The sequence below is a fragment of the Gouania willdenowi genome, chromosome 5 (genome assembly GCF_900634775.1).
Source record: "Gouania willdenowi chromosome 5, fGouWil2.1, whole genome shotgun sequence".
Taxonomy (NCBI): Eukaryota; Metazoa; Chordata; class Actinopteri; order Blenniiformes; family Gobiesocidae; genus Gouania; species Gouania willdenowi.
The window spans coordinates 36,744,985-36,759,503 of record NC_041048.1 but is presented as its reverse complement, the minus strand read 5'-3'; the positions used below and the strand labels follow the sequence as shown (position 1 = coordinate 36,759,503).

Genomic DNA, 14,519 nt, shown 5'->3' with positions numbered 1-14,519 from the left:
GCACAATCCTTTATTTTTGTACATATTCTTGTCACTGACAATTAAAAATAAAATATTGAAATCTGATATAATATATATTTTTTTTAATTATTTATTTTAATTAAAAAACAATTAGGGGCCTTTTATATTTATCTCACAAACATAAAGCGCCATCACAATGGAATACAAAAAAATGTTGACAATACAAAGTACTTCTTGTTTTTTTTTTTTTTTTTAATTATATTTGGTGTTTTCTCTCTTTTTTTTAATTATTCCTTTAGGTAGGCTGATTCTCTATGGAAGCCTATTCCTGCCAATAAAAAAACAAAACTATAATAATAATAATAATAATAATAATATCTAAGTCAAAATTATAAGATACCAAGCCGTAATTATGACTTAGTATCTCATAATTATGACGTATATATATTGTTTTTATTATTATTATATTTATTATTATCATTATTTTTCTTTTCCTATTTTTTTTTATTTTTACTGGCCGGAATGGGCTTCCACAGATTCTCAGTTTAGCGCAACAATTAGTTTAAATTAATTTCTTATTCATCTATTATCAAACCCTGGATGTTTTTTGCCTAATCCATGCTCAAACCTACCCCATTCCCAAAGATTTCCAACTATATATATAAGGCTTGTTCACCCTGTAGCTGGCCACCTTTGATGAGGATGTATAGTGAACACTACTTTTCACAGGTGCAATGGGGATTTGATTCCCGGTGTGAAGTTTGACAATTTAAGGCAAATATTTGTATTTTAGTCTTTAAAAATTCTTGTTTTTTATACATAGATATTTTTTATACTTATAAACTTTTATTTCCTTTGAAGGTTCCTACATTTCATCTAAACAACAAAAGTCAGTGAATGATTAATGTGAGGGGGTGACATCTTGGGACAATTTTAGAGGATGAAAAAAAAGTTGCGATACAAATGTAGATTTGAAATCAGATCGCACAGATTTACTTCCATATCCAGGGGTCACTGCATCTGATCAAGAGGATGGGGGTTTGATTCCAAGGCTATAGCTGTCTGTGTTTAAGTTGTCCTTGAGCAAGACAATGAACCAATTACTATTGATGTGTGAATGTGAGCGTGACTGGGTGAATGTGGCTCATAGTGTAACTACCGGTACTTCAGAGGTAATTCAAGCTTTATTAGTAATTAAAGTCTATTTACTAATGTTATTAAATGTTAATTCTAACATTTATGTCATTATTTTATATTTCTACATGACACTTTTGTTTAATTTTCTATTAAACACATACTCACCCTGTGTGTCCTCGTACTCTTTCGAATCAGGTGAGAGGTTATTTAAATAATCTGGAGACAACAGACATAAAAAAGAGACACTACAGCATTAAAATGGATTATTAAACGGTTAAAACTTGAACATTCTTGGCTTACTAGCGTATGTTCTGATATCTAATAGTGAGCATATATTAGTTTATCTCAGTACATGCTCTATCCACCTCATTCATGGGGTTGCTACTTTCCGATGATAAGTGAAATGCCCTGTGTAGTTAAAAAAGAACACAATGCATTTGTACAGTTTATATGTAAATCAAAAATGAAAATGCTAATTAAAAACTATTTGATGAGTGCCTGTCACAACAGGGCAGAGTTTAATTTGCCCCCCAAAAAATTATTTAATTAAAAAAAATATTAATTGGATGAAACGCTCATATTTACTACCTGTTTTCTCACGCAGAAAGATGTGTCCAGTAGATATTTACAGTTGCACTTCCAGGATTAAGGTGATTAGTGTGTGCATCTGTGTGTGTGTGTTTTGTGTTACCTGTGAGGAGCATTCGATACTGAAGTACTCTCACGATAACCTGCAGCAGCTGGTGTTTCAATGGGACTTCATTTTCCTCCGGTGCTGCACTCTACACACAGAAAACATACATGTTAGATTTTACATTTTACCCTTGGGGTCAATCTGACCCCAGGGATATTTGCCTCCAGAAAATGATTTTCAGAAAATTGTTGACCAAGCTTTTGGGTTTTTTTGTTGAATACATAAATAACCCCTTGATAATGAAACCTTGGCCTGTTCTCTAGCGCCACCATCGGGACAAACTTTTAATTAGAATCAAAATATCTTGAAAGTTTTCATCCATATTTTCTCAAATTTACTGACAACATTAATAATCACAAGAGCATAAACCCTATTAGTTGTAATGATGATATTACCTTTTCTGCAGCGCTACCATCAGGCCAAACTTTCAGTTTTAGAGTTAGTGCATCATGAAAATCTTTCATCCAAATCTTTTCTAATTTGGTGCGCACATTCATGACTCTCACAGAATGAACCATATTGATAGATATTTATTTACATATTTTTAATGAAACATATTTGGGGTTATTCACGATAAAGTCCTCTGTCTTTAGGCATCCTCCTCCATGTCACTTTCACTGTGAAAGAGCTGTTCCCTGTCATGTATAACAATAATAATAATAATAATAATAATAATAATAATAATAATAATAATAATAATAATAATACATTTTATTTGTAATGCACTTTACATTTGATACTAAATCTCAAAGTGCTACAAGATTAAAACAATACAACACAACATATATTAAAAGACAGGACTAAAAACAAGCATTTGCTGTTAAAAAAAAAAGACAGCAATAAAAAGAGGCATTAACTGTTAAAATAAGTTTGTATCAACTCAAAAGAATCAACTCTGCACCTGCAGGTGTGGGATGTAAGGGTCACACACAGACAGACATGCTTTACACAACTAAAACAGCTTGGGGTCAAATTGACCCCAGAGGAACACCAATGCGTGCAATAGAGGGTTTTCACGAAGCATCATCAAACCGGAAGTCCCCATATTGGAAGAACTCAATAGGTAAACAAAGTAGATCCCGAACGTCGAACAAACGGAAATGGTGAATTATTGCCGTGTTTATTGGTCAGACCGTAAAAAACATTTGGAATTCTATAGACTTCCAAAAATTATAACAAATCAGGGAGAACAATGTCAAAAGTTATCAGAGGAAAGGAGGCGCTTGTGGCTAGCGACGTTAAACCAGGATCTATGACACAAAAAACTGGAAAACATCCGAATTTGTTCGGTCCATTTCTTGTCAGGTAAGTGAGATAATTGTTGATAGCAGCGGCTCTTAACTAATTTTCTAGTGTGATTATGATAATATAATTCATATCAAACTACTGCATGTGGCATTATTGACTTAATATAATTACATTTAATAGCCTGCTACAGAAGCAACACAGTTGTTAATATGTAGAGCTAAAATGTGCTGTGTTTCTCATTGTATTCCAGGCAAAAGGTCTGAACTTTATCAAAAGGATGACCCAGATTGGGTTAGGGTTAAAACCAGTAGTTGACGATATCAGGATACGCAATAGACAGAAGACTCTCCGGGTCGTCAGTGATGCAGGACGAGGAAGCTGACTCGCATGGATCTCCACCACCAATAAACCGTGACATTTTCAATGATTGTGCTCTTTCCTGTGGACCAAGACTTTTCCTGTATGTCTTTGCATCTATAACACATTTTAAGGAGCTTTTCTGCGGTTTTGAACATTTATCTATTGCAGTGTTTACTTGCCGCCAATATGGCAGTGCATCCGGGTCACTGCCCAGAACGTGTCATAGTCGAAAACCTTCTATACGTGTTCAGGTCATTGAAAAAACATCATCATGATGATTTTATGCTTAATCAATTGTACCCATCAAACTAGGAAAAATCATGAAATATGAAGCAAAAGAAAAAAGGTCAAATTTTATTTTTTGAATAATAAACACAGAATGGGGTCAAACTGACCCCAAGGATAATAGGAGAGTTAAATGTGTAGTTTTAATAGTAGTGATTAATGGTCTGTTGAACTAATAGCACAACAAGCAGGGGATTATTTACGTAAAACAAGACAATAATTTATCATTTCAGATCGGGACAAGAATAACAGGTTTTCTACTGAGGTTCCCAGTTTTGATGGCCTAATGTTGCAAGTCAAGGTCAACGTACACCAAAGGGAGCGTCTCAAACAGGATGACCTTCAGGTGTCTTTCAACCTCACAAAAAGCTGAGCAAACCACATTCTCCTGCTAAGGTGAAAGGCAGAAAAAAGAAGGAAAAAAAAGAGACAATCAAAGAGAGCTTCAGAAAATCAATCAGGATCTAATTGTCTCTGACAGCTATTTATTCTCTGGGTGGTGGAAGAGCAATGGGGGTCTGTGTGCATGAGCATTAACACGGGCACGAGCACACACACACACGCGCACACAGTCAGAACAGTTCTCACATTGTACGTTATTAGCTCAATGAAGTGCGATCCTTCATTAAAAAGTCACAGATAGCACCCTGTGGTAAAACTGCATCCTGATCGCATTTAGACTGCACACATACACGCACACACACGCAGAGCTTGCCACCCCATCATGGACACATTCTCACATGTCATGTGTTGCATCCGTTTTCACACTTTGGATTCAAACACACAGACCTTGAGCTGTTGGTGAGATAACAGGGGTGTGTGTGTGTGTGTGTGTGTGTGTGTGTGTGTGTGTGTGTGTGTGTGTGTGTGTGTGTGTGTGTGTGTAAAAGGAAAGGTTTCTATACAACCAGTGGTTCCCAACATTCACAAATTTCTGGCGACCCCAGAGATTTTTTTTCTCTAAAATTTGTTTTTTTTGAACATATTTGTTTAACAAATACAGACTAGCCAGAATCAGTGCACACAAAGTAGGGCTGCACGATTATGGCCAAAATGATACTCATATGACAATATTGATCAATTATTTTGATCAATATTGTAATCACAATTGTTATCACAATTATTTATCATATTTGGTAAAAAACTGTTTTGATGCTACCCTTTGTTAAAGGGATGGTAGGTGATTTTCAAAAGCTAGCTTGAATGTAGCCACCCCGATGGCTCCGCCTTTACCCCCCTCGCCCCTCCCCTCTGTGCTCTGTGTCACTCACATGCATGCGCACAGCTGCTGCAGAAGTAGACCAAAAACTCTGTTTTAACTCTGTCAGTGGTGACACGCTTTCAGTGTGAGCTTGTGCATGCGAGGGGTCGAGAATGAGCAGGGAGACATGGAGACGTGATTGGTTAAAAAAAAAACAAAAAACATTGAAGCTATTACAGATTTACAGCTGCTACAGTTGATGGATTTTCTTCATTCCTTTTTCAGAGCACATAAGATTTTAATTTCTGTCAGGACATAATGACAATTTCAACCATAAACTTAAAAAGTGTATCTGGAGAAAATGACTGTTTTTTTGTTAATTTTTTATTTTCATTTTTTTTAAATTTTGTTCCACTTGTAAGTGTTTTTGTTTGTTTATAAATTGCACATAAAAACAAACTTTAAAAAAAATGTTTCATGACACTACTTTTAAACAAACATGTGTAGAGTTTTGAGTGCAAAATTAAGCTTTAAATAAGAATTATAATATGAATAATAATTTAAAAAAATCAACTCAAGAATTTGAAATGTACTGAATGAATACACTATTATCGAGTGCAAAGCCTGTATTGTAAATGTAAATACTGCCGACAATCAGGTTTAATTAATCATGGCAACCAAAATCATGATCACGATTAGAATTAAATTAATTGTGCAGAATACAGTTGTTTGAGATTGTGTGTTGTTTTCATATGAAAAAAATAATAATATTTAAGCTCTGTCAGCTTTTTGCCACTTCCTGCTTTGTATATCTATTTCTGTGATATTAAGAATTGTTTTTTTTTTAATTGTGCTAAATAAAAATAAACAAATAAATAACAATTTAAACATTTAAAAAATGTAAAACAAAATTATTATAATGTTTTAAAATAACATTTTCTTTTAATGTAGAATCTTCAATTTAAATATTTTTTTCAAATTGCATTATTTCAGGCGACCCAATTTTATTTCCATGTGACCCCACATGGGCTGGCGACCCCAAGGTTGAAAAACACTGCCTTAAACACACAACCTTATGTCTCCATGATCACAATCTGAGAGCAGGAGTTAAACATGACACAGAGGTCTCTTTTCATTGGCTGCTGCTTTAATATGTTCCTTCCCTGTCTCACAGTTTGGATTCATTTCCATTGATTTCAGATACAAATATACTGTAAGCTTCTACTTTCACATTTATTCCTCTGCTCATGATTCATTTTGTGCAATAATCACCGTTATTAAAGCGGCTTTATTTGAATAACATCCACCACCCTCAAGTGACGCTTGTGAATTGTCATCCAATTGACACTTGTTCAGGAGGAAGTGGTTTTCCAGAGATGCTAATTACTGTGTGGTTTGTTTGGATGCATCGCATAGAGGAGGGGGAAGTGTGCGTGCGTGCGTGTGTGTGTGTGTGTGTGTGATGCCCTGAGCAGATGTGGACGTGCACACAAAGAAACAAACACATCTTTCAGACTGTCACATCCAGCTGACTCGCCACCTGCACACACACACGCACACACACACACACACGCACACACACACGCACACGCACACACACACACACACACACACACACACACACACACACACGCACACACGCACACACACACGCACACACACACACACACACTGACGCGCACGTGTGTAAGTGATCTAATTGGGGTGTTGTAAAGGAGGCTGCTTCTCTAATTAGCTTCTGTCTGCCTCATTGCCCAGCTGCCTTTACAATGAACATACTCTATCGCTCTCTCCCTGCATCGCTCTACGTCCACCTGCTGTAGAAGCCTCCTGATCTCCTCCAGGACCAAATAGGAATTACACACAATTAAAGGGATCCTTAATTAAAGGGATTTCTTTTTTACAAATGTGGCCTATATCCTTTTACTTTGACTATGTCTAACAAAACACATTATTTTACTGCCGCTATTCAACTGCGGATTCCGGAAGAACAAAATAGGCTAGAAACAAAAGTATTTTTTTGATGAAACTAGAGAGTCTAATCTTGGTCAGATTTCAGATTGTCATAGTACAATATATTCTGTGGGTCTTTGAAAATCAGTGAAAATCATGTAAAACGCCTTGCAATATGGGGTTGGCTGCTCTGAAAATGGCTGGCAATGAATGAGCTAATTCAGAAAAAAAGTTAAATCCTCTTTAACCTGACCTTCTCAGCACCAAATGAAAATAGTAATATAGTGGTCTCTCGTTTATCGCGGGGGTTACGTTCTAAAAATAACCCGCAATAGGCGAAATCCGCAAAGTAGTCAGCTTTATTTTTTACAATTATTATAAATTTTTAAGGCTGTAAAACCCCTCACCACACACTTTATTAACTATTTTCAGACAGGAATTAACATTTCTCTCTTGTTTAAACACTCTCAAAGTTCAAACCTTTGTAGATTTTAAAACATAAACCTTTTTCAAACATACAGCACTTCAGAGTCACACTGCTAGCATTCAGACATTGATGCCGAACGATATCAGAGTCTTTGTTGACGATAACGTCAGGCTGTCCACATGGACACCGGTCTGTTCACCCATTCAATCATGGGGTAAAAGCTGTGTGTGACCACCTGGAGCTGTCTGACACGGCCTTTATAACCAGGACTGGACTTGGAAGGATTTGGCATGGAGGAGAATCAGCGAGGAGGTGGTAGTAGCAGGTAAAAGTTATCTCTGTAGCACTGAGCTAGGATAGCATTAGCCACTTTATCACACCGACTTTTTGCACTGGTGGTTTATGTTTATGAGAGGAGAAAAAGGAGCACAGCTCCTTGCTTCAGCAGGCAGTGAAACTCACCGAGTTGGATGTGTCGCTGGCGGGTGAACGCAGCATTAGCCAATCAGGATGGAGAACACAATGCGCATTCATACACTGTAAAAAAAAATGCATCCAAAATTGTACTGTAGAAAAAATCCACAAAACATTGAGGCCGCGAAAGGTGAACCGCGATAGAGCAAGGGACCACTGTAAAGGTATACAGGATGATTTTCCCGAAGTTGAGAAAAGAAACGCCCTCTGCACATGCGCAACATAGGCCTACGTGTGCGAGAGCGTGCATGAGCCCAGTTTTCCTCGTGCACAGCTCTGTTTACAAGTTGGAGTCGGCAGGCTCATACAAGCTAACCTTCCAAAAGAAGGTAAGCTTGTACCTTCCAAAAGAAGGTAAGCTTGCCATCGGTAAGTGAAAATAAATTTTCAAAGGACTTGATGCGCACCGGGCACGAGCACGCACGACAGCCTTACGTAAACATATCGTAAGAATGATTGACAATTAGGAGGACCAATAGTTAAGATGATCCACCCAGAAGTTGAAGCCGAAATAACATCGTCCACAATACCTTTAAATCCAAATTAGTTGGCTGGTTTATTCTGATTTTAACTCAAAATTAAATAATTCCTAAAACTTGTAAACGCTTAATTCCGCTTTAAGTTAATTCCAGTTGTTCTGAGCATGCTCGTCCTGTAGCAATGATGTGCTGGTGACGACATAATCAAAGATGGCCGCCCGCACTCGAGCCAAGACTATTTATTTAATAAACATGGATATAATGAAAAGAGCGGATGGTTGGGAGCATAAACACACGGACGTTCACGGACATATTACACACAGAGACATCAGCAAACAGAACAGGCTTCATCGGGAACATGAAGCCTTGCACCAGACCCACAGAGCTTCACTAATGACGTGCGGATCATCCTAAAGTTTCGCTCAACATCCTGTAAATGGAGGGAGAGCAGCTGTCGCATAAACTGCTCCTGTGATTGGCCAAAGTATGGTTGTCTGACTCCCTTTTCTTCCTAAACCGACAAAAGTGAAACAGCATGTTATAGTCGAGCTGCTGCTTCTATGTTGTAGCTGAAAAGAAAAGGTTTGTTGTGTGTTTTGTCCCTATAGACGTGATACGTCACGTTCGCCCCCTGTCCAATCAGAACCCTTCCCAACCCCCAGACCTAAAGCGGAATTGAATTTCCATGTAAACCTCAATTCAGAATTACTATGTAAACACGAAGCATAACACTTTAATTTCGGAATAATTTAATTCGGAATAACTACTTCTGAATGAAAAAACATTATGTAACCGTGGTCATTGTCTACTACGAAACCACAGAGTTAGAACTGTCGCCCCTTGTGTCACAGATCTTTAACTTTTCCTGATTATTTAGAGCAACCTAAAGCAGCACAAGTTGGCATTTTGACCAAAAAAAGTTTCTAAATGATCTGAAAAACAGGCTGAATGCTTCACTCCAATAGAAAACAATGGGATGTGTACAGGCAGTGTGACATCATCAATCACATGATTTCAAGATGGTGGAATACAGGCTCTAAAACTGTAAAGGACATTTAATAAGGACATTTCAAAGGTTTTAGTCCACATTTGTAAAAACAGTGGAGGATCCCTTTAAGACAATAAATCTAACCTTAAGAGCTTTGGAAACAGACTCTTGAAAACATGCTCTCGGTGTGGATGTATCCTTTGTTGAAACAAAAGCAATCAGATACAGATACACAGGGGAACGACACACAAAAACCACACACACACACGCACATACGTGCTCTGGTGTTGGCCAGTGGTAAACAGGCAAGTGGCTGCTGAGAGGAGCCTCTAATCCTGTAAGGGCCGAGCGCTGATCTGATCAGGGTTTGGGGCCACTTCATCACTGTCAGCACCACATCCACAATGAAATTACTACCACTTATACTGCTGGACTTTGGCTCCTGGCAATAAGAAGCACGTAAACAACAAGCTGGGACAGAAAGAGAGGACGGATAAAAAGAGGAACGCAATGAAGACTGAGAAAGCGAAATAACGCAGGAACACACAATAGAGATCTATGGCTGTTTTTAAAATGTCTTTATAGTATGCTAGCGTACTACTCATACTAAGTCTGATGAAATACCTGGATGTATACTATATGGGGAAATGTTTTAAGTATGCACGGTGGGCACACTAGTCATACTCAAACGCCCCATGATGCATTGCGAGCAGAACGTAAAATCGTCCTGGGATCAACTTCAAGCTAAAAATCAAACATCCCCTTTTCTTTTTCTTTTTTTTCCCTTGTCTGCACATGCTGTCAAAGGTCAACACTATAACAAGTGCAATCATTATGAGACAGCAATGCATGTTTTGTAATTGCAATGAAATAAATTAATTTATTTTGTTGCTTAATTGTGACCATCACCAGCCCTCCCTAAGGAAGGGTAAGAAATATTTTATTACAGGGAGGATATAAAAAGGGAGAGCAGTGTTACACCTAGGTGGAGGGGAGGGGGAGTGGGAAGGGAGCAGGGAGGAGAGACTCAAGGCAGGAAATAGAAAGGGTGGGGAAGAATAGATTATTTTACAGTGAGAGTGAGATGTGACATTGTAGTAGAACATATTGTGCTTATTATGTTGTGTAATCAAGCCAGTCTGGTGACAAGTGTGAAGCTTAGCTATAATGGTGGTGGCTGTGGACAGAGGGAAAGAGTGAGAGGTAATACCTAAAGCAGGGATCAACGTGTCTAAAGTTAAGCCCAGTGCGAGTTTTATCCCACATCCCAAGGCGTGCCAGTGAGAACCACTGCTCTAAAGGGCCGGATTTGGCCCCTGGGCCTTGAGTTTGACACATGTTTTTGTCATTGTAGGTTCCAAATGCATCTTGGGAAACTTGGAAGTATACTTCAGTGGGAACGCTCATCATCCTAATCATACTAATAGTATATAGTAGACAGTATATACTCATTGAGTGTGTAGTACGTTAGTATGTTTGTACTATACAGTGGATAACGGCTCACCAAGTGTCACATAACCAACAGATGAATGAGCACACTGTGGTCGTGTGTACTTTCAACTATAAGAGTGTATTTTTTGCTCTTGCAGGCTTTTTATTCTCTCATTATAGCAGGGTCACACTCACCATGCAATTCCCAAAGCAGTGCTTTAAAGCAGTGCAGCATTCATCACTCACACACACGAACACACACACACACGCACGCACGCACGCACGCACGCACGCACGCACGCACGCACACACACACACACACACACACACACACACACACACACACACACACACACACACACACACACACACACACACACACACACACAATGCCTGGTAAAAGGCTAGCACTCCCAGGTCATATGTGCGTATGTAATGTTGGGGGATGTAAATAGTGCGTGCAGGGTGTGCACGTAGCGACAGGTGTAGCCAATCTGTCATCAGCTGAAAACAACATTATTGAATACACTTATGGGTGTAGAGCTGAAGGTGTGACATAAATCACAACCCCCACATCAACACCAAAGCTGACATGTAAGGTGAAAAATGTACATCTTTACACATTTTATATGAACTTATCATACTTATCACTGGTTTACTACATAAGAAATTAGACATTTATCCAGCTAAAGCATTACAAACCCATAACTGCACTTATCAAGGTCAAAGGGGCAAAAGGTTGATATTTCTGTACAGATTGTTTAGTATAAAACAGGAATGGGAAACTTTTATCACAGCAGGTCCATCAAAATATCTAATGATCAACATTCATGTCAGCGTTTAGAATAATGACCAATCTGAGCAATAATACAGGAAAAAACAAAGTTTTCCTGCATATTTAATAATTTTGTGTGTTTTTGTTGTTGAATATTTTTGTGTTTTTTGTGATTTTTTTCTCATTTGTGCATATTTATCTTTACCTTTTGTGTATTTTTCTGAGATTACTTTTTTTTCTTCATTTTTGTGTATTTTTGACTGTTGGCTTCATCAAATCAGGACCTTCAGCGTGCACTGGGGCGGTTTGCAGCCGAGTGTGAAGCGGCCGGGATAAGGATCAGACCTTCCAAATCTGAGGCCATGGTTCTCCACCGGGAAAAGGTGGCTTCCCCTCTCTGGGTCGGTGGAGAGTCCTTGCCTCAAGTGAAGGAGTTCAAGTATCTCGGGGTCTTGTTCACGAGTGAGGGACGGATGGAGAGTGAGATCGATAGACGATCGGTGCGGCGTCAGCAGTGATGCGGTCGCTGTATCGAACTGCTGTGGTGAAGAGGGAGCTGAGTCGGGGGGAAAGCTCTCAATTACCGATCGATCTATGTTCCTACCCTCACCTATGGTCATGAGATTTGGGTAATGACCGAAAGGACAAGATCGCAAATACAGGCGGCCGAAATGAGTTTCCTTCGCAGGGTGACTGGGCGCACCCTTCGAGATAGGGTGAGAAGCTCAGTCACCCGGGAGGAGCTCGGAGTAGAGTCGCTGCTCCTTCACGTCGAAATTTGCCAGCTGAGGTGGCTCGGGCATCTGTTTCGGATGCCTCCTGATGCCTCCAGGCATGTCCTATTGGGAAGAGGCCTCGTGGAAGGTCCAGGACACGCTGGAGGGACTATGTCTCTGAGCTGGCCTGGTGTCGCCTCAGAGCCATTTTGTGCATTTTTGTTATCCTATTGTGTGCATTTCTGTTATCTCTTTGAATATTTTTGTGTTTTTTTATGTATATTTTTGTCAATTTGTGCGTTATTTAAGTTATTTCGTCCATTTACTTTGGGGGGTGCACAAAATCAGACAGAGGGCCACATGTGGCCTCCCGGGCCGCCAGATGCCCATGTCTGATATAAAAGATAACTTAATTACCCATAATAAAACAATGAGTCCTAATTTTTCACCTTTGGTCCTTCTTTCAAAATCTAAATGTGATGAAAAGAGGTTTTCCTGTGAGGTTCAGCTGCTCCTGAATATTCATGAGAGGGGACAGTTGGTGGCTTGTCCGTTCACTTTCCTTATCAGATTAGAGACGCCTGGAAGCGTTGTGTCAGCCTCACAGCAAATCAACTTTCAGTATGGAACCAGTAAAGGATAGTGTGGGGGAGAAAGCAGAAAACCTACATTTCAACCATGAGGAGAGAACGAGCAGCGCTTAAAACACAATAAAATACTGCAGCTTAAAAGCTTTGTGTTGGTTTTCAATGTGCAATAATTCTAACAACCTTAAAGACAGTGTAAGCAAATTCTGACCATAAATAGTTTATATTTTTATTCCTTAAAACATGTACAAAGCCATTCAATCATTTCTAATTCAATTGTAGAGCTACTGTAGGCTTCACATACTGTGTTTCAAATGTCTGTGTTCAGGATTTAATGGGAGGGTCAGAAATCAGGGCTGCGCTATGTATCATTAGCATAAACCCGACCCTGCTGCTGAAGCACACCAAACTTCCGCGGCCTCCAGCCAAAAACAAACCACATATTCGGTTGGACTCAGGGGAATAAAACGTGTCCACTGATGCCACATTTTTTTTTTCACCGCAATTCTGTTTTTTGCCTCTAGCGGGCACAGTTTTGACTCTACCCGGGAAGAATGCACATATTCAGACTTGGGTGGGGAAGACCTTTCCGCTGTCACCTTGTTTGACCCGATCCATTTTGGGATTTTTCCTAAGTTTTTTTCACACTGCTCTCTCACATAGGGTTAGGGTTAATAAACGGAGGCGGCGCCCTTCCCACGCGGGGGCGTGGTTCCAGCGACTCTAACTGACACGCCCCCAGCTAAATGCTCTTCAGCAGAGCAGAGAGAAATGCTTGTTTTTCCATGATTTTGAGACCTAATTTTACAGTATATATTTAACAATTTTTTTCATCTTTCAAATTTGTCTCAGTGGTCAATGACATGTTTCTGTGGTGTGACAAACTCATAACACAAATGTATTTCTGCTTTAAAGTTTAAGTGGAGCACTTCCTTTACAGTATGTTTGTTCTGGTTTCCGATGATATTCAGAGGCAATCATTTCTCCAGCCTGGTTTCTAGCCCGAGGACACGTTGGCTCACTTTCAGCATCACTACACTTGTGTTTAGCCAACAACCTGCTCTAATAATTCAGTCACAATTGGGTTTTTAAAAAAGGAATCTACAGATTTAATCCTGTCTCCTGGACCTATTGTTCTCAAACTGGGGTCCGGGGATCCCCAGTGGTCCTTGAGCTGTAATTTAGGGGTCCGTGAAATGATAATAAAAACTAAATATGACACACTGTTGTATCACTATTAAAGTGCGATGGATGTTTCAATGGCTATAAAATTGTGCAAAAAAGGACTTCAACAATTATCTTTTTTTTTTTTTAAATTGAGCATCGCATTAGTTGAGGCAGGCACAGAAGTAAACTTTCATCTGTCAGTAGCTGTTAACAACTGACAAGCATCCATCTGCTAATCAGTTAATCATCCAGCTGATCTTGTTCAATGCTTCCCATTGGTTAGAGTTAGTCTCAATGCTGCATTTCAACCACATCAACACGCCTACTTCCGCACGCTTCATCCGCAAACGCCTCGCAACCCACCCCCACCCCAGCTCCTCCTCTTCTGACTAATTGAACAGTGTCTTCTGTTGGCATCTAACGTCTGAGATTCTGTTCAAGGGGGTCCTCCTGACCGCTCTCTCTGCTTATACCTCTCCATGTAGCTCATGGAAGAGTGAGGGGGACCTCCCTTCGCTTTGGGTTTTCCACGCAGCTGCTGGAAAGGGCAGAGAGGTCCCAGAACAGAACCTTACAGCCAAATCTGAAACGCATGCTAAATAAAGCTATTTGACTAAAGTGATCCTGACTGAAATG

At 39.4% G+C, this 14,519-nt stretch overlaps 1 protein-coding gene across 3 annotated transcripts in view; it reads right to left on the bottom strand.

Moving 5' to 3' along the window:
- The window catches only part of fgd5a (FYVE, RhoGEF and PH domain containing 5a), a 69,608-nt gene that overhangs the window by 20,361 nt on the left and 34,728 nt on the right, over nt 1–14,519 (bottom strand). For all 3 annotated transcript variants that reach the window (XM_028445831.1, XM_028445832.1, XM_028445833.1), the window contains exons 8-9: nt 1,790–1,880; nt 1,264–1,314 (exon numbers count right to left, since the gene is read on the bottom strand). In XM_028445831.1, the coding sequence (XP_028301632.1) occupies nt 1,264–1,314; nt 1,790–1,880 (142 nt within the window). The remainder of the gene's footprint in view (nt 1–1,263; nt 1,315–1,789; nt 1,881–14,519) is intronic.